This window comes from Rhinichthys klamathensis, unplaced genomic scaffold (assembly GCF_029890125.1).
Source record: "Rhinichthys klamathensis goyatoka isolate OS25496 unplaced genomic scaffold, OSU_Roscu_1.1 h1tg000849l_1, whole genome shotgun sequence".
Taxonomy (NCBI): Eukaryota; Metazoa; Chordata; class Actinopteri; order Cypriniformes; family Leuciscidae; genus Rhinichthys; species Rhinichthys klamathensis.
This window is the reverse complement of record NW_026607223.1, coordinates 81,756-109,594: the sequence shown is the minus strand read 5'-3', so window position 1 is coordinate 109,594 and position 27,839 is coordinate 81,756. Positions and strand designations below refer to the sequence as shown.

Sequence of the window (27,839 nt, the reverse complement as noted above, 5' to 3'; positions counted from 1 at the left end):
TTATAGTCATTTGAAAATTCTCAAGTTCACTTTTAGGAATTCTAGAATGCTGAGAATGATATTTATTTGTATTAAATCTATTATTTGTAAGCTTTCTTGAGAATAAAATTAGGTTATGGTCAGTTAATCCAGTAATGAGGTTATATGTTTTCTCAACTCTTTCTGGCCTGTTGGTGAAAAGTAAATCAATTTGCGTCTGTGAGGAAGCGGTTAATCTAGTAGGACCTTTAATTAGTTGTGTAAAGTCCATATTATCTGTAATTCTTTTTAAGGAATTCCTGTTTCTCTTGTCATCCCAATTTATATTAAAATCACCTAAGAGTAAAACTTCTTGTTTTGAATTACATTCTTTGAGTAACCTTTTAAATTCATCATAGAAGGTATTGGTAGAAGAAGGTGGACGATAGAGTAAAAACATAACAAAAGACATTTGTGAAGAAAGAGTAATAGTTAATCCAATACATTCCAGATTTACATTAGATAGTTGAATCTGGGTGCAGTGAATATTATTCTTCAGGTAAACCATGACTCCACCACCTCTTCCCTTAACTCTATCTCGTCTAAATAAATTATATCCGGGTATATTCAAAGCTGCCGATGGTGAGTTCTTATTTAACCATGTTTCTGAAAGACATAGATAGTCTAGATTGGAGTCACATAACAAATGTTTGACTTGTTCAATTTTAGACATTACACTACGGATATTTAAATGCCCTCCTAATAGTCCCCTGGGTTTCTTTTGGGGATCCCAGATTACTCTAGAATGATTAACTGTTTTAAAAAGTTTAAAACTGCGATGTTTTTTAAAAACGGGGTTTACAGGAATAGGTCCATGGATGTCTTTACAGTTACTACCGGTATGTTTGTTTCCTTGATGGATTTGTTCTCCCCGGGTGCAAGTTCGCCGTTTAGAGTTTGATGAACAGTCATTTCTTTCATTTTGTGTGTTAGAGTACTTACATTTTGCCGAATTCAAACCTCTTGGAAGCAAAGATCTAGTAGGACTACTTGGACGGGACAACGCCACTGACAAAAGTGCGCCTGACGCTGCAGGTAAACAAGCACCTCTAGGACAGATATCCAGATCCACCGCCATGCCCGTTGCGTTCACCAGCAGACACCCACCGTCCTCATCATTCACCGTAGCCATCGTGCAGCATTGTTTATCCTCATCTGTAGCAGCAGCTGCCATGTGTTCCCGACTCTCTCCCTCCGCCGCAGCCGCCGCGCACTCCCAGCCCCCACCACCCGCCGCAAGCCGCACGGCAGCGCATGAGACATCCACCGGGCTGGGCGTCGACTCCCCGGCGTGTAAACAACAGTAGAGGGAAGAGACACTGTGCCTCCGATCCACAGGCCCACCGGCGAGGTCTCTGCAATCCTCAACTTGTTGAACCTGGACATCAAATGCAGTTTCTAGTCCAGGCTGATTTACACCAGGCCACATCGCTCCGTCCACAACGTTTGAATTTGGACCGGGGCACTGATGAACATCGCCAGAGAGGAGCAAACAGAGTGTAATGATACAATGGTTGCTTGCGTGGTATTTGGCTTGATGATAAGGTTTTTGAGTCTTATGTTGACCTAAGTAGATGAATGCATTAATCACAGCATTTTTCCCGTAAAGCCTAATACCTTGATTGTAGTTTCGAATGATAGATGTAGAGAAATCGCGCTTGTCACAGATATAATTAATCTGAAGAGGCGGACCTGTGTCTAAGAACGTTAAAATAAAATTATAAACTAAAAACGCAACCAGCGCCCCTGACGTGCCGGATACACCTGATAATTGAAAGATAATCAATGCAAATCATCAAATGTTCTAGAACAAAGAGGAAAATCTTTTACCCGACATGAAATACATGAATGCTGAGTCTCGGCGACTCCGCATCCACGGGCTATCTGAGAAACAGAAAGAGCCACGATCCCTTGCTGCCTTCCATTAAATAGCCAGACCTCATTTCATATGTAAACCTGTATTCACAGTGGAAATTTACTGTGTTCATCCCCCCAGACTTACTGGGGGCCGAAGTTGATTTACATGGTACCATTTGCTAACAGTGGAAATTAGCATTGAGTTCACACCTTCTGGGAGTAGGAGACCACATTCATTTGTGTGCCAGATATCCCTAAACTCTTAAAACCCTTATTTCCTTTTGTTTTACTTGAAATGAGACATATGTATCACTTACCCTGCGACAGTTTAAATGATACTAAACACAATACTCAATGATAATCATTCACATTAAACCATATATATTCTTATGTGTCACTGCGAGAGTGGGGGATGCGGGGAAGAAGTGTGTGTGTGTGTGTGAGAGAGTTCAAATGTTAATTTGCCAAGGTCCTTTGTCTCATAGACCAGTGGTCTATCTCTTCACCCAGTTTCCAGTTTTCCAGTCTTACACTTCTATCCATATGACCATAAATTACGGAGGAACAGGTTCCTCAGAAGGACAAAAATTCCCCTGATTGCGCCGGCGCCTCACAACGGATTCTAGCATCGCAGCATGTTCATTATCACCATTACAACATGGTGGCGTGTAAGATTGCAGTCATCCAAATTATGAAAAAGTTTTGCCGTAAACAAGGTATTTTTGCAACACTACGTAATAAACGATAGAGCATAATATGAAACTATAGACTTTTTATTTCGTCCATCCGATATCGTTATATCTCACAACCCTAGTCTGTTGTGATTGGTCTACCGCATACAGCGCCTGTCGGAAGCTACACGCCCAATACTATAACTATACTTCAGCTCTGTCAGGAGGCTTCTTCAGTCCTTAGAGATTGTACACACTGTAAAGACAGTAACGATGACATCGATTTTACCATATCGATATTTTACCATAACATATCAATGTCTTTCCTGTCAAAAGTTTTAGAGAAGGCTGTCTTTCAACAGCTTTCTATTTATTTAAATGGAAAGGGTATTTTTAATAAGTTCCAATCAGGATTTAGGGCTCAACACAGTAGAGTCAAGCCTTCTCAAAGTGTCAAACGACTTGTTTTTGGCTGTCGATTCAGGAAAGTGTGCAATTTTAGTTTTAATTGATTTGACTGCTGCATTTGATACTATAGTCCATGCTATACTGTTGGAGCGTCTAAGAGAGTGGGCAGGGATTCAAGGAAAAGCTCTGAACTGGTTCAACTCATATCTTTCTGGGAGAACGTTTTCTGTGGAATTAGGATTTTTTTCATCTCCTTCTGCTCTAATGAAGTGTGGGGTTCCACAAGGATCAATATTGGGTCCAGTCTTATTTTCTATTTACATGCTTCCACTGGCTGATATTTGTATAAAAAAAAACAATGTATATTATCATCTTTATGCCGATGATACTCAGCTTTATCTACCTATAAAAATGGGGAATAATTCAGCCCTGCAGTCTCTTTTTGATTGTTTTAACGATTTTAAGGAGTGGATGTCAGCCAATTTTCTCCAATTGAATGAATCAAAGACTGAAGTGATAGTGTTTGGCCCTCCGATATCTACCAAACATATAATTAATGAATTAGGCCTTTTTAAATGGAAGGTACATAATCACGCGAGGAGTCTTGGAGTTCTTTTTGATGCCGAGTTACAGTTTGATAAGCATATAAATTCAGTGGTTAGAGGTGGCTTCTTCCAATTAAGGAATATAATGAAATTGAAACCTTTTTTGTCTTTTACTGATTTGGAAGTTGTAATGCATGCTTTTATTACATACAGATTGGACTATTGTAATTCATTGTACTATGTTATTTCTCACGCATCACTTTCACGTCTACAACTGGTTCAGAATACTGCTGCAAGGCTTTTAACCGGGACTATGAGAGTATAACACCTGTACTAGCATCCCTTTATTGGCTTCCAGTCAAATTTAGGATTATAAGATGTCATTATTTGTTTTTTTTCCTCCAAAGTGTTTTTATTAAACATCTTATCAAACATAAGATACACTTTACAATACATTTTATTTTATGTTAAATAAACCCACCCAAGAACAATCCCCACCCGTTGCACCAATACACATTAATAAAAAATAAAAAAAATTATTAAGAGAAGGCATACTTGTGTATGTTACTCCTCTGAAATTGAGATTAGAGAGGGATCCACCTTCCTAATTTGGTCCAGAACCGGTTGCCAGATATAAAAAAATGTATAGGCACAGCCTGCTGTAGCGTACCTTATTTTTTCCATGGTCTGATTGTATAAAAGATCAATGAGCCACATTTTAAAAGTTGGAGGGGACTTGTCTTTGGATTTAAGCAGTATCCGCCATCGAGCTAAAAGAGTAGTAAATGCTATGAGGCTTTTGTTGTTTTGATTTAAGTGAAGATGCTGCGGTACAATGCCGAATACAGAGATCATGGCATCAGGCTCTATGACTGTCCCCAATGTGTCGGAAATAAATTTAAATATAGGCTTCCAAAAATCTTTGAGTTTTGGACAGAGCCAAAACATGCGAGACAGAGTGCATGGTTCGGCTTCACATCTATCACAGTGAGGATCTATGTCTGATTTAAATTTTGCCAGTTTTACTTTAGACCAATGCAATCTATGAACAACTTTAAATTGAATCACTCGATGTCTTTGACATATTGAAGATGAATGAATGTTTTTCAATATAAATTCCCATACATCCTCAAAGATTCTGGCTATAGCCAGTTCCTCTTCCCACAATCTATTCACGTGAGCCAGAGGTCCCATATTATGAGTATTCATTGCACTATAGATTTTACCAATGGCCCCCTTGGAGTATGGATTCACTTTTAGAACAGTCTCAAGAAGTGACTCAGGTGGTAATGAGGGGAAGTGACTAACAGATGATGCAACAAAACTGCGAAGTTGAAGATATTTAAAGAAGTGCGTGTTGGGAATTTGGAATTTAGCTTTCACTTGCTGAAGGTTGCAAAAGTGCCTTCAATATACATATCCTTTAGTACCCTAAGACCATTTACAGACCAGGCAACAAAAGAATCATCTATAATAGAAGGAGCAAACGTGATTTCTTACTATGGGAGCATAGACTGATACATCGTTAAGTGAAAAATGTCTTCTAAACTGTCCCTATATTTTGAAGGAGTGCTTAACCACTGGATTCAGAGAGTATTTATAAATTGGATGAGGTGATGGCAATGTTGACCAGTGCAATGCATGCAAAGAAGCAGGATGGCATGATAAATTCTCAAGGGACAGCCACTTAGGACCACCAGTATGCGAATTAAACCAATATAACATAGAACGAGCATTGGCTGCCCAATAATAGTACTGAAAATTGGGTAATGATAGTCCTCCATGCTCTCGATGTCGCTGCAGAACACTTCTACGGATGCGTGCATTTTCCCCATTCCATATAAAAGCTGATATCAGCTTGTCTATCGAGTAGGAAAAGCGATTTGGTTAAAAATATCGGGATACACTGGAACAAATATGGAAATCTAGGTAGGATGTTCATCTTGACGGTGTTTATCCTGCCTCCTAGTGATAGCGGTAATGTACCCCAACGCTCAAAGTCTTGTTTTATAGAATCTATTAATGGAATAAAATTTGTTTTATAAAGGTTCTTGTAATTATTAGTAACCCATATACCTAAATACTTAAATTTGTCTTTACTCAATTTAAATGGCAAGGAGTTAAATGTGATAAGTCTGGCTGCAGTGTCAATCGGCATAAGTTCACTTTTTTGCATGTTTATTTTATATCCTGATATTTTCCCAAAACTACCAAGTAATGACAGTAGACGAGGCAGGGTCTTAAGCGGCTCAGACACAAACAAGAGGGTATCATCCGCATAAAGGGACACTTTATGTTCGGATTCACCCCTCAGTATGCCTTTAATAGTATTATCGGACCGTATTGCCACTGCCAGGGGCTCAATCATCAGTGCAAATAGTAAGGGGGATAATGGGCAACCCTGCCTAGTCCCACGGCCCAATTGGAAAAAGGATGATATATTATTGTTTGTCCGAATTGCTGCTACAGGAGAGGAATATAAAACATTAATCCATGAAATGAATTTGGCACCAAAGCCAAATTTCTTCAATGCATAGAAGAGGTAGTCCCACTCCACCCGATCAAATGCTTTTTCAGCATCAAGTGACAGAAGCACCTCAGGTATATCGGGTGGAGTGGGATAATGGAGGATATTCAAAAGTCTGCGTATATTGTAGAATGAATATCGATTTTTGATAAAGCCAGTCTAATCATCAGACACTATTGAAGGTATAACAATCTCTAATGGACATGCTAAAAGTTTGGCAAATATTTTACTATCAACGTTTAACAATGAAATAGGGCGATATGAGCTACAATCTAATTTACTTTTACCCTTTTTATGAATTAGAGAAATAACTTCTTGTCTCATGGTTTCTGGTAACGACCCTGAGATGAAGGACTCATCATAGACAGCAAGTAAGATAATGGAAAGTTCTGAGGAGAATTTCTTGAAAAATTCGCTCGGAAAGCCATCTGGCCCCGGCGATTTTCCACTTTGCATGGTGGCAATTGCTTTCAATATTTCGGCCTTTGAAAATGGTCTTCCCAAATCTGAGGCATATTGTTCATCAATAGTGGGTAGAGTAAATTTGCTAAAGAATGAATCAAACAGTACCTCATTTCTACTGGATTCAGATGTATATAAGTGCGAATAATACTCCATAAACCTATTATTAATCTCTAATGGATCAGTTCATTTTTAATTAATCTTTTATCATGTTCATCAATAATTTCGAAGATTGACTGGTCGAAACACTTTGTTGCTGTAGTTGATGAGCTAAGATTTTTCCTATTTTTTCGCCGTGTTCATAAGACTTGTGTCTGGATTTATTCAAAAGGTTCTCAATAAGTTTCGTAGATAACAGATTGAATTCTGTCTGAAGAGCCAATCGTTCCTTAAATAAATCAACTGATGGCAAGTGTGAGAGAACCCCATCGATTTGCAGGATATCTCTTTCTATCTTTTTAAGCCTTTCCTGTTGTTTTTACACTATACGATATGATTTGGCCTCTGAGATAGGCTTTTAACGTTTCCCAAATTAGACAGTAGGACACCCCTGGGGTCCGGTTATACTCTAAAAACTCATATATTTCCTTAGAAATAAATGTAACAAACCTGGTTTCCGAGAGAAGTAATGTATTTAATCGCCACGACCGATATCCACTGCTTGTAGTAGGCAAGTTTAAAGTAATTAACAGTGGTGCGTGGTCTGATATCACTATTGCCTGGTATTCACATTTACTGACTAATGGAAGTAAACAATTATCAACAAAAAAATAATCGTTACGAGAATATGTTTTGTGAACCGGTGAATAGGAGTAGCATCTGCGCCCAGGATTCTGAAAGCGCCAAACATCAGTTATTCCATAAGTTTTAAGAAGCTGATTGAGTACTACTGTTGAGCGAGTTAGTTGCATGGTTTTGGGTGAACTACGATCCAGTGAGGGCGACAGTACACAATTAATATCTACTCCTAATATGACATGATGCGTATCTATATCAGGTACTCGAGAGAAGAGGCTGGTAAAAAATGCACTATCATCCCAGTTAGGTGCGTACACATTCGCAAGAACTACTGGGGTACTGTTCAGTCTGCCCACTACTATTATATTACGGCCAGCAGAGTCAGCATCAACTTTTGACACTACAAACGGGATAGTCTTTTTGATCAAAATAGCTGTTCCCCTAGATTTAGAATGAAAAATAGAGTGAAAAATTTGTCCCACCCATCCCCCTCTTAGTCTAAAATGGTCAGATGTGTTAAAATGGGTTTCTTGCAGGAAGGCAATATCTGCATTCAACTCCTTAAGGTGTGAGTACTTTTCGGCGTTTCACTGGGTGATTTAAAGATTTAACATTCCAACTAACAAAGTTTATCTGGCAAGTACCTGATACATCAGTGTGAGCGTTCATTTATATTAGTGTTAAGTATTTATAAATTGTAGTAGTACGAATCCAGCCTAAGTAACATTTGTGCCACGTAACCAGAAGAGAGTCCCTCCACTAACCCAAAGTTAGCAAAACAAAAAATAGGAGCAGTCAATTTAGTGCAACAGTAACTTCCCCATTCACCAACTAGAACATGGTGAAAAAATAACCCCTCGCAAATAACAAATCCACACATGAAGTGCTTTTTAAAAGAACTCTAGCTATCCAGCTTGCTCTGCACAGATTTGTTAACAAAATATTTTAATATTACCCCAATATTTCAAATTAAATATAAAAATAAAGGAAGAGTGGTGCTTTTTATCTTCTAGCAGACCTTAAAGGCCTGTTCACACCGGGACGAATTTCGCGCGCGTTATTCGCCGACGTTTAACGCCTCGTGACTAAACAAAGGGCGCCTATGCGAGTGTGCACACCGACGCGTAAAACGCCACGCGTAAAAGCGTCATTTTTTAAAAAACGCCTCGGGTTCGTTTTTTTGGTTTGACGCGCCACGTCAAAAACTATCCGACCAATGAGATTGCCGCTTTTGCTCACGTGTCTGGAGCTTCTGAAGTTACAGTAAAACACAACTTGGGGGCGCTCAAACACAAAACGGTCTTGCTGAGCACACATACGTAATGGCGAAGAAGATATACAGCGTCTATACTCTGCCGGGAAGAAATAAGACGAGGAAGATGCAAGGCTAGATGAATGTAGAGCTGCTGGTCTTGTTGGTGTCTTTATAAAGAGACACCAACGACAATAAAGAACTATATGACAAACGCGACAAACTTGCTCTCTTCTTCTGAGTGACAAGCGAGTGTCAGAAGCGTAGTTGCGCAGCGCCACTTTGTGGACCGGGGTATTTCTGTTTTACATTAAGCGCCATCTAATGTCAGGGAATGAATTTGCGTGTTCACTCGGCTCATCGTCAGCGAAAATCGCTTGGGTGTGAACACAAAAAATGCGTTGAAAAACGCTGACGAATAACGCGAGCCGATATTCGTCCCGGTGTGTACAGGCCTTAAGACTGAAAAAAGGCCTTAAAAGAAATTAACTTAACTCTAGTCCCAAATCAACACGCCTCATTGTTGTCTTTTGCATTATTGTTTACCAAATTTAAGTTTGTGCACTCACCAAAAAAAACAGTCTGCTGTCAATAGAGAAAAAAAGAAAGAAGCGAAGCTAAGCCACCTCACGCAAAATGTTGTCCTTAACTAGTGCTGGGCAACGATAAAAAATTTTAATCGCGATTAATCGCATGATTTTCTTGCGATTAATCGCATTGTTACGCGCAAAATTAAATAATGAATTCTAAAGTAGTGTATTGCGCACTTTTGATTTAAATGTACTGCTACAAAAGTGCAATAACATGTGGTTTGCAGAAACCTTAAACAAATAAGGTGCTTTTATACCAGCAGTATTCTCAGTATCAATAAAATATTTCTTGTAAATCTCAACTTAAACATTAATGTAATCAAATCAAATATTTAAACAAAGCTATTTGCCACTGCCAGGGCATTACCTTTTATCTAGCTTGTTAAAACGAGTCCTGTTTTCTTGTGTTTTTTTTTCTTTCTGAACAGGTATCTTGTATCAGGGAGCAGCAGAAACAGTCTATGTAGTCAAAGGGTCATGATCACTACTACAGATATAAGTCGACCAACGTTGCTTCTCTGATAGCAGCTTAGGTTTGGTCATGGCATGCCATGGTTTCCCACGTAAGATTACATTAAACAGAGGTAAAGCCCAATTTATACATCTGCGTCGAACTCACGCCGTAGCTGTGTAGCGCGCGTACCCTGACGTGCATCTCTCCAAAAATATAACGTCAATTCTACGCGTACCGCAAGCGCTGTGATTGCTAGAACCGCTCCCCGGGTTTCACACTCTCCCTCTGCATGTGGACAACGACGCAGATATATAAATGAAAACCAGTCTATAGCGTAGAGGCTCCGGCGTAGGTCCGACGCAGAAGTATAAATCAGCCTAGAGTGAGGTGAAGTGGTCGAGCACAGGTGCAGCGACAAGCGGGTGCGGTGCGTTCCTGTGAAACTGTTGCAGTCATGCTCGCCTCACGCCCGCGCCCGCGCGTTGCCGAAGTTGAATTGTCTAACTTTTTGTACACGACGCGCAGCACAAATCATTGGAAGAGAGACTGATCCTCGGCTCGCTGTTTGTGAGTTTCCAGAATCTAAATAGTTATCAGGACATCAACAGGAGGGAATTCACATGGCAGAGCATCCCCGCTAAACTTAACGCAGGCCTATCAGGTAAAGTTATGTATAATTTTAATTTAAGTTAAAAAGACTACAGCTGCGTAGCGCACAGAAGCCGTTGCCATGGTTACTATCCATAGAGCGCCTGTCATTCACTCGCGGAGCGCTGTCTCCCTTTCTGATCACCTGAGAGAACCTGCCAAAGCCTCTCCACTGCTGGTTTGGGTGGGTTATTTGCTGGCTGACCAACATCCCACCCCTCCCGTGATCATGGTTTGACTGTAGGCCTATGTGTATTCAGAGCCAGTGAGCAACGGACTTTAAAAACAAAACAAAAAAAAACTGCGTTAACGCGCGATAAAAAAGTTGTCGGCATTAATTAATAAATGCGTTAACGCGATAATAACGCGTTAACTTGCCCAGCACTATCCTTAACATATGCCATGGCCGTCGCTGCGTCTTGAAACGGCTTATCCGTTCCGTTATACGTACTCCGAAATCGGGCTGGATGTGGGAGACCATAGAGGACCCCCTCTCGTCCTCGAAGTAGTTTACGGACCTCGTTAAACGCCGACCTGGCACGGGCTACACTCGGTGGATAATCAGGAAAGATGAGAATGGTTGAGCCGTTGTGTTGATTCCCGTGCGAGGCGGAGGATTTCGACAATCTTGATAGTAGTGTAATTTTGCTATAATCGCACTTGATTTGCAATCCATTCGTTTCGCCTGTAAAGTGCGATGGGATCTGTCAATCAGCACGTTTTTATCCATTTTAAGGACTTTTTTAATCAGCCTTGAAACAGAAGCAGGCATGGGCGTAGGTTTGGTCTCAGCTTTGGTAGGGACATCCCCCACCCCGGGAATTATTTTGTTGTAAGATAACAGTGCTTTAATGGCGATTTCCTTTGTCATTTCAGACTGCTGGCAATACAGAATATCACAATACAGAAGTTAATCTACTTCATCTCATTATATTGTATCCTGACCCCGATACACCATCCTGTATACTGTCAATAAAGAGCTAGTATACTGTATAATCTCAAAAATGCACTCTCAAAAAATAAAAACCTGAGACAACCAAACCAGGAGACCAAACAACCAAACATTTTATTTAACATAAATTATTATGTACATTAGTTTCCGTGCTGCACACCCCTAATTAATGCTCCTAACCTTGAAAGATTGCAGAAGCTAGGTTTAACTGTAACAATATCCTGGGTAACCAGAATCACCAGTTAACCCTCTGGGGACCAAGAACGCGCCCGCGCGTTTTGCTGTTTTTTTTTCACATAGCAGCAACATAGACTTAAAATACTCCGTCATTTATGGTCATATAAATAAAATCAATACATGATTATAAACTATAGAGGGTCTTCTTTTTTTGTGTACACTCACATTAACATCAAAACCTTGTGCTTTTTTAAAAATAAATAAAATAAACAGGGTGCGCTTTCAGCTCACTCTGTCTCCGCAAAAATCTTTCTGAAACATGTCTGGAAAATGAACGGAAACTCCACTAATACTTATCACACAAACATGAAACATACGTCTAAAGAACGCTTTAAATTTCTACTTTTAAATAAAACAATTCACATTTAAAACAAATATTCTCCTGCAATGTAATCTGTCAAAAACTAAAGAGAAGTACAGTTTCTCCTGTCTCAGCTCATTATCGTTAATTTGTTCACACCCACTCGCAGAGCGCGCTATTCATAAGATAATGTGTTGAGGCCATTTGCAAAATAGATAAACGCCCCCAGGCAAATGCTGTAAACACACAATATTTTTTAGTCAGATTAAGATTCGTCTTGCGCGGCTATGAGGAATAATCCTGGGACATTTACCACAGAACAAGTGCTGGTTTCACTTCGAGGAGGAGCAACAGATTCAGCTGAGAAGTGTAAGTGTTTTGTGCTTTGTTCTAATCGCGATATAGAATAACGTTAGAGTCTGTAAACGGACAAATAGCATATCCTACTGTTTAATTGTGAATTATGTTTCTCTCTGTGTGTGTGTGTGTGTGTGTGTGTGTGTGTGTGTGTGTGTGTGTGTGTGTGTGTGTGTGTGTGTGAATGAATGAATGAACGCACAGATACGCACTGTTACAGACGAAATAAAATAACATTTCTTTGACTAGTTTTGGATAAAGTTTTTCAAATCAAATAAGCATCAAATAAGCTTCAAAATAAAGACATCAAATAAGCTTATGTTTTGTCAATAAACTAATCAACTAAGATGTTTGTTCCAATGCAAGCTATATCAAAATAATGAATCCTCAACTTTGAAATATGTATGATCAAACTAAGACATTTATGGAAAAAGACTATTTTCTTTTCAAGATGTTTCCAACTCTAACTTTGAACTGAAATAAAACCATGTCTATATGGTGAAGGGTGTGTGATAGAAGTGTCCAGACGTATGCACCCTGTATTTTCCTTATATAAATCCAAACAATCTAAAAGCCATTCTTTTTTAAATCTCCTCATTCTTTGTGCAAGGCTCCTGTAATGATATGGCTTGATAGCACCTAATAGGGTTATTATGGGGAGGGTCTTTGTCTTTCTCAGGTGTGGAATGCCACACATATTAATGAGAGATCAAGCCTCCTGCATAAAGCTTTCTCAAACAAAACACGTCATTAAAAATGTAAAAGACTTTATTGACTTATCTGAATGAGCAGTCAGGATGATTCTCACATAGTTTTGGAGCAAATATTCTAGGCTATGTGATACAATTTTCAAAAGTCTTGTGAAGAAATAATTAATATGTGTTTTGTGGTCTTATTTCAGCAACTTTCATTTTTATTTTTTTCAATAACCACGCATAAACATTATTCTATTAAAAATACAAACATGTACATACATGTTGCTCACTTATCATGGTAGTCCCGTCTGTGCTATATAGAGTGAATTTACACCTTTGCCATTAACATGTTTATAAATAACTGAAAAAAGCACAAATGTCAGTGCATGTCAAAACATCCCAAGGGCCCCAAAAACACTCTGGTCCCCAGAGGGTTAATACTATTTCCCACAGTAGAATCTGCATTTGAAAGCCTGGTCAGTCACTACTACTGCTAGTTATTTGTGTGGCTAGTTATTTTGCCTACTTACACTCTGCTTTATGAAAAAGCTTCGTATGTCCCCTTTCTTCTTCTTGGGTGACATAGCTGATCTACAAAGTACAAAAAGGGGCAAAAAAAACGGAATATTAAAATGTTTTACTCTGGCCTTTGTATATTGCAGGCAGAGAGACAGCCCTGGTAACTTACCGTCGGCGTCGTCACGCGCGCAAACACACACACCACCCGCTCGCTGCCAGTGAGTGCAAGCACAAAAAGTAGTCCCGGCCCGCGCGTGTAGCCTGTCAGATAGCCCGCCGCCAATCAAATTACGGCGTATCTTGTACTGTCGTCGTCCTGGCCGTTGGAATCAATCCAAATAGCAGCGCAAAGATCCAAATGCAGCGCAAATATCAAAATAGTTCAAAGTTCAAAGGAGCTTGCTAAATATTGGTGGGGACAAATTTGTCATCTTAAAATATTGATTGGGACTAGTACCTAGCGTCCCCCCCTAAACCTACGCCCTTGGAAGCAGGGGTGCTGGAGCCATCTTCCTCAGCTACATTCAAAATACGGATATTTGACCTCCGCATTCGACCTTCCATGTCCAAACATTTCTCCTGTAGATTTTGAAAATTTTCCTCCAGCTTGCGCACAGAGTTTTGTAGCTCCGTGATATCATCCGAGCATCCTGAGAGTCCTCTTTCCATGTCCGACACGGTTGTTCTAATCACTTCCAGGTCTGACCGATAAGCCAGCTATCTCCTGTCTAACTGCTTGTAGCTCCGATCTAACTCCATCAAACTCTTTAGCCATGATTGACTTTAACTCGGATTGGAAGAGCGTGGTCATCTCCGTTTTTATAGAGGACAATAACTCTTCCTTCATCTCCGTCATCATATCAATCTGTTCTCCAGTTTGTTGAGCTTGTTCAGCAATCCCGGGTGTTGTGTTAGCTTCGTTGCTAACGCTAGGTGTGTCGGTGCTCGTCTTGTTAGCAGAGGCCTTGCCCTTATACTTGTATTTACGCAGGTTGCTCGCTATTTACATTTATCAGGGAATAAATCGTCTTTGAAGATGCAGGACAGTCTAAGATAGTCTTTTTGTGTGACACAGTCGACCAAAGCACCATTTAAAGGGTAAAAAATATAGTTTTGTGCAGAGCTCTCTAAACTTGCAACCTACTCCATTGCCTGCTCGCTAGCGCCCCCCTATTATTTGTTTTTAAGGGCTTAAATGGGATGACACCAAGTTACATTAGTGAACTTCTTCAGCAACACACCTTTAAGATCTGTACAAAGGTTTCAGTTAACCAGTCCAAAGTCTAAACTAAAATCAAAAGGAGACAGGGCCTTCTCTGTTGCAGCTCCTTCTTTATGGAACAGTTTACCCCTCCATGTTATATCTTGTGCCACACTTGATGCATTTAAATCTTATTTAAAGACTCATCTCTTCTCTCTTGTAATTGTAAATAAACTTTTGTAATTGTATCATACTTTGTTTTATAATCTTAGATTATATGTGCTGGGCTGTATGTAAAGCACTTTGGCAAACGTGTGTTGTTTTAAAATGTGCTATATAAATAAATGTGATTGATTGATTGAATCTGACCACGAGTCCGATGATGAATGATTAGAAGAACTAGTTATTCAACCAGAACTTCCATCGCAAGGACGACTTGAGCAGGACGTTTCTCAGTGATACACTACTCAGTTTGAGGTACATTATGAGATGTACTGTAATTCCTCACCATCAGCATCAACAAGTGTATTTCCATCAACAAACCCATGTGAATATTGCTCATTTATTGCGGTAAACATGTGGGAACTGTATCAATAACGATGCATAAGTTAGCCAAGCTCTAGCGTGAATGACCGATGTAACATAAACGTTGGTAAAACAAATCTGGCTCCATCCTTAATCTTTCCTGAAAGTAGTAAGAACGACAGATAATCTGCATTAATAGACACAGATTTAGGTTGTAGACTTGGAATTAAGCCTTTCCCCGTTGCTATTTGATTCACGGGACCGGACACCAGTTATCTTGCCAAGAAAAATCTTTACTCTTATATGTCAGGAGAGAAACTTTTAGATGATGTTGTATTCATGCCAGGTCTATGCGGTTCCTTGAGTCAGTATAGTAAGATTGAGCTTATGTACATCACAGAGAGACTTTCAACTGCCTTGTAAGGTAACAAAACATGTTGCTTATGTTAAAAATAGAACTTATATGTCATACATACACATGATACATTTGTATCAATAGAAACATCTATGCTCAGTGAACATGCTGCACACATACCTCTAAGCAAAATATAGCATCCCTCTGTCTGACGTGGGTTCCTTACAATAGGTCCATGCTATCTGTAGTCTCTTCATGCATTCAAACACATGCATTTAAAACTCCATAAGATAATACAACTGATTATGAATATTAATAAAGAATAATAATACAGATAGATAATATTAAATAATGAAAACATTTTAAAAGATGAAATTTTAGCCTTCATAGATAATAGTGGCCCACAGCTGATTAGCAGAGGTACTTCAGTAAGACAGTAATAATGTGAGTTAGCCAGTTAGCAGGAGACCTACACAATATAAAACACAGTATTTTGAACACCCGGTAGAAAATATGTACATCTATAAATACTAGGGGTGGAACGGTACACAGAAGTCACGGTTCGGTTCATACCTCGGTTCAGACATCACGGTTCGGTACGATTTCGGTACAGTGGAGGGAAAAGCAAAACAAAAATGCAGAAGGCATTGTATTTTTTAAATAAGTTTTATTAATAAAGGCATAGAACCAGTTTATTTGTAGTGCACTGACAATAGTTTTATATAATTCGTTTATTAATTAAATTAATAAAAAGACAAAAAGACCTTGCGATATGTTTGGTAATTGTACCTGAATTAATTTAAAATTAATTTGCTATATTTCAGATAAATATATTTGTTTTCCTTAATTTTAATTAACATTATTAATTAACAATGTAACATTATTCTCATCTGAATTATAAATAATTGATTTCTGTATAAAATAATATTACCATTAAAAAAGCATTCGATTTTCTTTTTTAATCAATGTAGAATGTTTAAGATTAGTGCTCCGAGGACGAGAAATGAAAACCAATGCGATATGATGAATGTCTAAAAGATGGGACCCACAGACTGTTTTGAAATGGAGTTTGATAAATATGTTTTGCTTTTAAAACAGTGTGTGTGAGTGTGAGTGTGAGAGAGAGAGAGAGAGAGAGAGAGAGAGAGAGAGAGAGAGAGAGAGAGAGAGAGAGAGAGAGAGAGAGAGAGAGATTTTGGTTGGGTGACAGTTGCAGTTTGACAAGAGTTTACAGTGTGACAAAAGCACATGTTGTGTTTTATTGCGAGTGTACACAAATATAAGTAAACACTTTGCAGGTTTAATGATCTGTATGAACAAAATGACGGAGTATGTTTTTTATGTTTCCACTGTTCAATCGCGGCCGCGCCTCTCTCTCTCACACACACACACACACTCCAGCATTGCAATCTTGACATTGCATCCTGTTCATTATGCGGTCACACCAAACGCGAATAGAGCTTCAAATTCGCGTCTAGTTCGACGCTAGCCCAAAGCGAATAGGACGCGCGTATAAAGCCAACGTTTGAAGTGAACGCGCGTTCAGAGCTAAGCCGATGGTACAGATTATGTGTCCCTAAAGAACCCGCGTATCTAACAGTAGTTCCGCATTACATTAATTAATTTTCATGCGAGTTTTATTTATTTTTATACCGTGTATTCTCCGTGTAAATTCGTGCACCGAACCGTGACGCCCGTACCGTTTCGGTTCGGTACGAATACATGTACCGTTCCACCCCTAATAAATACTCACACTTACAGGTTGTGATTCTGAGAAGCAATTTAGTCCGAATCTCCTTTTCGTGTCGTTTGTGTTTCAAATCCTACTGCTTTACGGTTCTACGTCACTAGAAGACACATTTGCATAATGCCGGCCCACAAACAACTTGACCAGCCCTTAAATGTCGTTTTACTGACGACTGCTTTTGGAGTTTAACGCAGGATACGCAAAACACTTTCTCTTGAAAGATGGGTCAGTACCCAGTATATTTGGAGTCGATTATTTCTTTTGGGAGACAATAACTTTATTTATCTGCACTTTCGACTTTACAACTTTGCAGACCTTTTACATTCACCAACAGCTGTATTACACACTGCATGAAGGGGAATATTCGAAAAACACTTTTTTAAAAGCACGAGTTTGCTGTGTGAACTCAACACTATAACATCTATCCATTTCCATCTTGTTACATCAGTATCATCAGTACGAGCTCAGGGATTAAAATCAGAATAGTTTTTTTTCTTGGCTACAACACTCTAGATATAGCAGCTAACAGACTCATAAAGGAAGGTTTTGTATGTCAGTATGTTTCTGAGACAATAATTACACAATTTTGATTATGTAAACCAACAACATTACAATTTAGCTTTTTGTACTGGATCATATACAGTGGTGTGAAAAAGTGTTTGCCCCCTTCCTCATTTCCTGTTCCTTTGCATGTTTGTCACACTTAAGTGTTTCGGAACATCAAACCAATTTAAACAATAGTCAAGGACAACACAAGTAAACACAAAATGCAATTTGTAAATGAAGGTGTTTATTATTAAAGGTGAAAAAAAATCCAAACCATCATGGCCCTGTGTGAAAAAGTGATTGCCCCCTAAACCTAATAACTGGTTGGGCCACCCTTAGCAGCAACAACTGCAACCAAGCGTTTGCGATAACGTGCAATGAGGCTTTTACAGCGTCCTGGAGGAATTTTGGCCCACTCATCTTTGCAGAATTGTCCTAATTCAGTTACATTAGAGGGTTTTCGAGCATGAACGGCCTTTTTAAGGTCATACCACAACATCTCAATAGGATTCAGATCAGGACTTTGGCTAGGCCACTCCAAAGTCTTCATTTTGTTTTTCTTCAGCCATTCGGTGGTGGACTTGCTGGTGTGTTTAGGATCATTGTCCTGCTGCAGAACCCAAGTTCGTTTCAGCTTGAGTACACGAACAGATGGTCGGACATTCTCCTTCAGGATCTCTTGGTAGACAGCAGAATTCATAGTTCCTTTTATCACGGCAAGTCTTCCAGGTCCTGAAGCAGCAAAACAGCCCCAGACCATCACAACCACCACCATATTTTACTGTTGGTATAATGTTCTTTTTATGAAATGCAGTGTTCCTTCTACGCCAGATATACTTGGACACACACCTTCCAAAGAGTTCCACTTTTGTCTCATCGATCCACAGAATGTTGTCCCAAAAGTCTTGGGGATCATCAAGATGTGTTGTGGAGAAATTGATGTTCTTTTTGCTCAGCAGTGGTTTTCTCCTTGGAACTCTGCCATGCAGGCCATTTTTCCCCAGTCTTTTCCTGATGGTGGAGGCATGAACGCTGACCTTAACTTCGCTGGATTACCAAAGCTTTGGAAATGGCTTTATAACCCTTTCCAGACTGATAGATCTCAATTACTTTCTTTCTCAATTGTTCCTGAATTTCTTTGTGTCTCGGCATGATGTGTAGCTTTTAAGGATCTTCTGGTGGACCTTACTGTGTCAAGCAGCTCCTATTTAAGTGATGCCTTGATTGTGAACAGGTGTGGCAATAATCAGGCCTGGGTGTGGCTAGAGAAATTGAACTCAGGTGTGGACAACCACAGTTATAGTATGTTTTAACAAGGGGGGCAATCACTTTTTCACACAGGGCCATGATGGTTTGGATTTTTTTTCACCTTTAATAATAAACACCTTCATTTACAAATTGCATTTTGTGTTTACTTGTGTTGTCCTTGACTATTGTTTAAATTGGTTTGATGTTCCGAAACACTTAAGTGTGACAAACATGCAAAGGAACAGGAAATGAGGAAGGGGGCAAACACTTTTTCACACCACTGTAATATCTAAACAATCCTACATTGAATTTCAGGGGACAAATTCTATAATTACAATAATCAATGTATCTGTTTTATATTTTATGTGAAATACTTCAATTGAATCAATTAATACAATTTTCAATTTGTACATTGAATTTTGCTACATTCATTGCGGAACACTTAAAGGGTAACTAAACACTAAACCAACTTTTTTAAATTAATGATCTGTAAGACTAGGGCTTTATTTGTGCTGTTCATTGATTCTAATAACTTTTTTGACATTTGAGTATAAAGTGTTTTATTTCTTCAATATATGGTGTAAAAACGTCTGAGTGCTGCCCTCTTCAGGTTGAACGGTGGCTACTGCAGTTGAATTTTCTTATTGGATGTTTGCGGTAGTTCGTGACGGTAGCGGTGAGAGCTGACGTAAGCAGGTTTCAGCTTACCACGCCCTTGGTACGAGCTACCATGGCAGTATAAAAACCATCTTGTTTCGTCAAAATCACTGTAGCGAGTCAGGAGTTGGAATTGCGAGTTTTGAAAACGATCAGGATAGAGTATCCGTTCATCCCCTCTATCTCCGCTGGGCTCCGCCCACTTTTCCAGCATTTTTCAAATATTGCCAGTGGGTGGAGTCAGGCTCTGACCAGGGGTTTAGTTACCCTTTAATGAAAACGCAATTGCAAGTGTCTTAACTGTGAGTGTAAATGGAATTAAGAAAAATAACATTTAAATGATCATTTTGCTACAGTTTTTGCTTGAACACGCTAAACATATCTCATCATTTCTATAATACATTTTAATTTAGCAATTTATAAAGCGTAAAAATATGTATTCAATTTACATATTAAAACTAGTGTATGCAATGGCAAATGTAAATTACATAATTGAATTTTAATTTTGCACCAAACATTGCACAGATGTAATGGAAAATGTCAATTTAAATACAGAAATGCATTGCCTTTTACATATTGCATTTTCAAATTGAATATTGCTACCCATTTGCTTCCATACAAAACAAGCTAAGAACCCTTTATGAATTACTTTATTGCTGTTTTATGCATTAGTAAATTAAAGGGCTCCTATTGTGCTCTTTTAAGTCTTGATTTATTTTTGGGATGTACTAGAATATGTTTTCATGCTTGATTGTTCAAAAAACGCATTATTTTTCACTAATTTCATATTATTACAGCACCTCTCTCCCCAGTCTGGTTGAACGCGTTGTTTTCGATGAAGCCCCTCCTTGCGAAACACGTAATGTGCTGTGATTGGTCAGCTGGCCCAATGTGTTGTGATTGGCAGCACTTAGCGTGTGTTCGGGAAATGTCCCGCCCCGAGTTCTGCTCTAGTGTAAATAAAGGATGGTGGCAATTTCAAACCAATTCAAGCCCGATTTAGACCCTGACAGTGTTGTTGTCAACAAACAAGAGGATTGTGCTGAACAGATTTCACGTGTGGACTTTGCAAGCACGGATTTCACAGGACGTTTCAGAGTGGTATGTTTTTCTTATACATTATAGGTATGATGTTATCCACCATTTAATCAAGATATTTTTCAGAAAACTATGGTTATACAAACAGTAATCGATCACAAGAACATGGAGATTTTCCTAAGGGGTGGTGAACAGCCTTATAAAAGCAAGAGCTTACAAAAGCTACAGTAAACACTATATCAACACTAATGTTGGCGAGCAGGAGAGCGTAGTAACTACATAAAACTTAGAACTGGGAAAAGTGGGAACTGCTCCATCAGGAGAAGTCTGCATTGTACTCATCTTAGGTTCTGGAAGCTGTTTTCCATAAAATGTGCAGCGCACAGATAAACGTTGGGATTATAATGTTCAGGAACAGTATTTTAAATACATTTTACCCATTCTAAGTTTGTCAGCCTTAGAAAGGTCAAACAAATGAGTTAAAGGAATAGGTCTTTTAACAATTAAAATTCTGTCATAATTGACTCACCCTCAAGTTATTTCAAACCTGTATGAATTTCTTTGTTCTGCTGAACACAAAGGAAGATATTTTGAAGAATGTCGGTAACCAGACAGTTGATGTGCCCCATTGACTACACAACATGAGGGTGAGTAAATGATGACAGAATTTTAGCTCGTCCAGGCCTCGTCAGCTTTTTCGAGTATTCAGTGGCCAGGGATTATTCAAATGAGTAACATTGTGACTTCATAAAGCCCAGAAAAGTTGCGTTGTAGTCCAAACGAGCTGTTCGTTGTAGTTCTTGGAAAGTGGATTCTGTTCAATAAAATAACTTTGGAGTGGACTTTGAGCTTTGTAACCTTGCAGATGTTTTTTATGCTCGAACAGCAACATTACAAACTAACTAAAGTTGAAAAAGTGGAAAAGCATAATAGGACCCCTTTAAGACTTCACATTGGTTCACTTCAGCCGGGGACTTCATCGACTAGCTGAAATATTCTAACTTACACACTGTTTCCAACAATCGGAGCAGATTTGAAACACCGACTGAAGGCGACTTGGCTCGTGTGGGCATGATCAGTCATAAAGTATCAAATTGCAATCATAATCGGCCTTACAGTCGTTGAGTGCGTCCCCAGCTTTAGTAGCATGAAAAACAAAACGGTTATTCAAATTGGGAATAAATTATGTACCGAAGGCGAGCAAAGAATGGTCCCCATCACTGAAACGGTCACTGACTTTTTTCAGTCTCGCAAAAACTCCTGTTACGATCAATGAAGCCGACTACACTGCACAATGACTCTCTTACTTACAGCACATGTGGCTGCATTTACACTGCAAGTCTTAATGCACAGATCCGATCTTTTGGCCCGACTGTTTACACTCACTTTAGACATGACTGGTATCCGATATCTGTGTTTACATTAATTGACGCCCCAAAATGATTTTCCGTGATCGTTTTACTATCCACATGGTAGACCCTGGTTTTGAATGGCCGTGGTATTAAAATTATTTATAATTCATGTCGGGTGGACATGATTTATTTCCAGCATGGACAAGATAACAGCTGTCATGACTCATGAATGTTTTGCAGTGCAAATTCTGACAGAACAGATATAGTCAATAAAAACGAAAAAAAATTGTTTATCTACAGCTCAGATCTAGAATTCTGAAGTGAAATAAAATAGCCCAATATATATATTTTGATGAATGTGTCAAAGCATTTCATAAGCATATGATGTATTCACTGCCGCAAGGAGTGCTATGGCAGGAATTATGGGAAAGGTCTTCTCATTCAGGTAAACGATGGCCATGGCGGACCAAGAGTTTGAAGAGAATCAATAGGAGTATAAGATATGCAGTTGTCATAGAGTGGTTTGGATGTAATTCTGTGAAATGTATTACTGCTAGACCAGTGCAAGATGTCAAATACACTATATTGCCAAAAGTATTGGGACACCCCTCCAGATCATTGAACTCAGATGGTCCAATCACTTCCATGGCCACAGATGTATAAAATCAAGCACTAGTTACAAACATTTGTAAAGAATGGGTCGCTCTCAGGAGCTCAGTGAACTTAAGCGTGTGACCGTGATCGGTTGCAACCTGTGTAATAAGTCCATTTGTGAAATTTCCTCACTACTAAATATTCTACGTTCAACTGTTAAAGGGGGGGGGGGGGGGTGAAATGCTATTTCATGCATAGTGAGTTTTTTACACTGTTAAAAGAGTTGGATTCCCATGCTAAACATGGACAAAGTTTCAAAAATTAAGTTGTACGTTTGATTGAGTATTTCTGTTCTCAAAATACTCCTTCCTGGTTGTCACAAGTTTCGGAAAGTTTTTTTCGAGTATGGGCGCGTATGACGTCAGATGCGCCGGAATGTCCTTATACGGTCCTAAGCGCACTTCTCTCGGAAGGGCGCGCGCGCGCAGCTGTAGAGCGATAGCCGTAACCTATGCCCATCAAAGCGCTGTGCAGCAGCTGCGCTGCAATATGTCACCAAAGAAGTGTGTTTTCGGTTGCCAAGGCAAGACAACACTGCACAGATTCCCAAAGAATCAAGCGTTAAGGGGCCAGTAGATGGAGTTTGTTTTTCCAGAACATCAACACAGTTGTGCAATTGTTCTTGTTTGTTCCATGCATTTCGAGGATGATTTTTTTATAAACAAGGCCCAGTTCGAAGCCGGATTTGCTAATCGTTTAGTTCTCAAGGATGGAGCAGTCCCAACACTAAAGGTTAACGGTCTTGCGTTGGAACCGCAGGCGGTGAGTAGAACTGCTTCAAATATCTGTGTGTGTCTATCGGCGTGTAACTTAAGCACAGCAAGTAGGCTAAACAACATGATCACGAATAGTTAATGCATCTATGGAGTATGCGATGTATGTTGTGTGTTTGTTTAAATACATTTGTTTAGGTGGCTACTGTAGGTGTCTGTTTGTTTATTGTAAAACCAAATCATGTCTTCATAAACCACGAGTAGACACACAAATGTTCTAAAACTTCGTGCGCTCGTGATTATTTAGCTCCGCCCACACGGCACGCCTCCACCCGCTCTGCTTTTTCCGGAAAGACTCGGTACAGCCTATCTTTCTTTTATAAATATAATAAAACTAAAGACTTTTTGGAGATATGATGGATGCAATACTACTCTATAGGTACTCAAGATTAACATGAGATTGACTGAAACTGAGTGTTTCACCCCCCCTTTAATGGATTTTTTGACGGGATGTCAAAAGGTGGTTAAACTGGGAAACTACACCTCCTCTACATCGGAGCCCTTCAGGGCTGTGTCCTCAGTCCCCTGCTTTACTCCCTCTAAACCAGCACCTGTGTGGCTAGACACAGTTCTAACAAACTGGTGAAGTTTGCCGATGACACAGTGGTCTTAGGCCTCATTAGTAAAAACGATGAGAAGGCCTACCTTGAGGAAGTGGATGCTCTTTCCACATGGTGTCATACTAATAATCTCTCTTTGAATGTTATTAAGACTAAGGAGATGATCGTCAACTATGGGAGGAAGTGAGGAATTACTTCATTTGATTTGATCATTTGATGATCGATGGGGCCACAGTTGAAAGGGTGAGCAGTTTTAAATATATTGTTGTTAGTATTTTGCGTTGTGGGACGAGAAACTAGGGGGAAAACATTTCACTACATTGCATCGTATGTGACAAATAATAAAGAACCTTGAACCTAAGTGGAAGCAATTGGGAGCAACAGCAACTCAGCCAAGAAGTGGTAGGCCACGTAAAATCACAGTCAGCGCATACTGAGGCGCACAGTGTGCAGAAGTCGCCAACTTTCTGCAGAGTCAATAGCTACAGACCTCCAAACTTGGCCTTCAGATTAGCTCAAGAACAGTGCGTAGAGAGCTTCATGGAATGGGTTTCAATGGCCGCTTCTCGGTCTGCCAATCCGATGGACGAGTCTGGGTTTGGTGGTTGCCAGGAGAACGGTACTTGCCTGACTGCATTGTGCCGAATGTAAAGTTTGGTGGAGGGGGGATTATGGGGTGGGGTTGTTTTTCAGGACTTGGCCCCTTAGTTTCAGTGAAAGGAACTCTTAATGCTTCAGCATACCAAGACATTTTGGACAATTTCATGCTCCCAACTTTGTGGAAACAGTTTGGGGATGTTCCTGTTCCAGCATGACTGCGCTCCAGTGCACAAAGCAGGACCATAAAGACATGGATGAGGAGTTTAGTGTGGATGAACTGGACTGGCCTGCACAGAGTACTGACTTCAACCCGATAGAACAGCTTTGGGAAGAATTAGAGCGGAGACTGTGAGCCAGGCCTTCTCGTCCAACATCAGTGCCTGACCTCACAAATGCGATAAAAATTCCCATAAACACACTCCTAAACCTTGTGGAAAGCCTTCCCAGAAGAGTTGAAGCTGTTATAGATGCAACTCCTTATTAAACCCTACGGATCAGGAATGGGATGTCATTAATATTCATGGTCATGTAAAGGCAGACGTTTCAAAACTATTGGCAATATAGTGTGTTTAATCGGACCACAGGGTGGCAGGGCACTGGCCAAGCACTTGTGCTGTATTCACATATCTGAGCAAAGTATGTTTCTAGCCCAATACCTTATCCATTTAAAGCGTACCTATTATGCTTTTTCGGATATGACCTTTCATGTAGTGTGTAATATAGCAGTTTGTGAATGTTATTGTCTCCTAAAAAAAAAGCTATGTAGATTTTTAACACATTTTCATAATAGCAGCCTCTGGTCTTGATTAACTGAACAGCGTCTCATTGCCCCCCCCCTCAAACACTGTAGTGTATCTGAGACTGGAAGAGTTTGGTTCGTGTTGTTCATGTCGAGAAGACGCTGTTTTCTGCTGCCAAAGCAAATCCACTGTGATGAGATTGGTACGGTAAAACCCATGCCATCGCTACTGTTCGTATCACTGTGTATCAAGTGCTGAAATTCAGATATGATAATGAGCATTTGGTTTCTGACCAATCCCAGCAGACTGGGCCATCTGACCAATTAGAGCAGAGCAGTTCTCGGGAAGGAGGGGTTTAGAGAGACTGAATCCTTGAACAAAACGTTTCAGTGTGAGGAAAGAGCTGATGCTACAGTGGATATTATGAGAAAAAGACAGTGTTTTTTAATCTTGGATGCATGTAAATCTATTGTAGGAGACACCAACATTAGGAATCTTTACATTAGCATAATAGGGTCCCTTTAATGGTGAAATTCTTAATCTTATACTGAACAGCACATTTGTAAACTCACCATATCCCGCAGCGGTTTCATCACACCCCACACTTTATCTTCTGTGATGTGGATTCCCAGCTCCTCACCAGCTTCTCTGAGAGCCGTCTCTACCACAGATCTGTCTGACGGGTCTTTCTTCCCCCCTGCAAAACTGACACAAGAGGGATGAGAAGGGCATTCAGCAGAGGGCCGACACGTGAGCTACTCTATGCAGCTTTTAGCATTAGAAACGAGTTTTAGGTGACCTTTTACCTGACATCCCCTTTGTGCCGCCCCTTCAGCTGGGCCGATCTGAGGGTGAACAGCAGTGCGGGATCCCCGCTCACAGCACAGAGACACACCAGCACTGCCGCCCAGCTCTTCCCCTCCTGCTCGTACAGAGCAGCGCTGGCCTGCAGAGAGCGTCGGCAGCGAGCCTCGTTCCCCGCGGACAGACACCGGCCCGTAACACCACGAGCCTCGTTCCCCGCGGACAGACACCGGCCCGTAACACCACGAGCCTCGTTCCCCGCGGACAGACACCGGCCCGTAACACCACGAGCCTCGTTCCCCACGGACAGACACCGGCCCGTAACACCACGAGCCTCGTTCCCCGCGGACAGACACCGGCCCGTAACACCACGAGCCTCGTTCCCCGCGGACAGACACCGGCCCGTAACACCACGAGCCTCGTTCCCCGCGGACAGACACCGGGCCGTAACACCACGAGCCTCGTTCCCCGCGGACAGACACCGGCCCGTAACACCACGAGCCTCGTTCCCCGCGGACAGACACCGGCCCGTAACACCACGAGCCTCGTTCCCCGCGGACAGACACCGGCCCGTAACACTGCGCTGCTGGCCGTCTCTGTGCAGCCCGCGGGTCTGACCCGTCCGCACTGCAGAGCGGCCCGCAGGTTTACAACGCCTCCTCCACAGGCCTGAGCCAATGTCGGCCAACCACCGGGAGCTGCCTGTGCTGTGTGTGCTGCATGCTTGTCTTTTAATATGGCTTTCGGGAGAATGTTGGCATTTCTCCAGTTTGCTGTAGGTCAGAAGGCACTTGCTCCAGTTAGTGGAGCACTGGGATGGAGATCCATTCAGAGAGGCGTGTGAACACAGGACAAGAGTCTGTGGTGTGTGTACCCAGTTAATCCTGCTAAAATCCATGTGGGGTAACAGAAAATGAGTGCTGATGCATATCCGTCTTGTGGCCCGTGGACACACATGTTCAGAAGAGTCCAGAACGACAGAGAATCCTCTAGAAACGGAGCAGCGGGTGTGTTTTTCCCGCAGGACATGTGAAGAGCGGCTGCAGACGTGTTCATGTTGGACACGAGCGTCTCTGAGCATCAACTGCAGTCTCTGAAACCTCAGCTGGTTTACACAAGTCTTCATGTGTGGAGTCCTGAACATCCTGTGATAACACAGTCCAACATTAAAGGGATAGTTCATCCAAAAATGATAATTAGCCCATGATTTACTCACCCTAAAGCCATCCTAGGTGTATATGACATTCTTCTTTTAGACGAATACAATCAGAGTTATATTAAAAAATGTCGTGGCTCTTCCAAGCGTTATAATGGCAGTGAATTGCTGTTTCTGTTTTGAAGTCCATAAAAGTGCATCCATCCATTATAAAAGTAATCCATATGGCTCCAGGGAGTTAATAAAGGCCTTCTGAAGTGAAACCATGCGTTGGTGTAAGGAAAATATCCATATTTAAAACTTTTTAAACTATAAATGCTGTTTCCGACAGACAGCCGTACCCATCGATTTATGGTGGAAGAGTAACCCCTGACCCAATGCACAGCGTAATGACGAAGTGGAAACTCAGAGCAAAGAGCAAAACAAAACACTGGTCGTGAATTAGACATTTTGAACAAAAATGTTGGAGGATAAGCTATCTATAATAGAAGAGGAGCTTCAGTTTGTTGCACAGCCCTATTTGTTTAAACCGCGAGATGCGTCTAAGCTTACGCTACTCCTACATCATACATGCGCCACGGGTTACTCTTGTGGCGCAAGTCGACTTGCGTAATATGCGTACTTTATTAACCCCCCGGAGCCGTGTGGAGTA

The 27,839-nt window shown here is 40.6% G+C and overlaps 1 protein-coding gene across 1 annotated transcript in view; it reads right to left on the bottom strand.

Annotated features, from left to right (window-relative positions):
- Positions 1-27,227, bottom strand: part of nudt8 (nudix (nucleoside diphosphate linked moiety X)-type motif 8) — a 31,321-nt gene extending 4,094 nt beyond the window's left edge. Inside the window, exons 1-2 of the mRNA XM_056243815.1 lie at positions 26,034-27,227; positions 25,800-25,932 (exon numbers count right to left, since the gene is read on the bottom strand). Coding sequence (XP_056099790.1) covers positions 25,800-25,932; positions 26,034-27,214 — 1,314 coding nt within the window. The 5' untranslated portion in view covers positions 27,215-27,227. The remainder of the gene's footprint in view (positions 1-25,799; positions 25,933-26,033) is intronic.
- Positions 27,228-27,839: the final 612 nt, after the last annotated feature.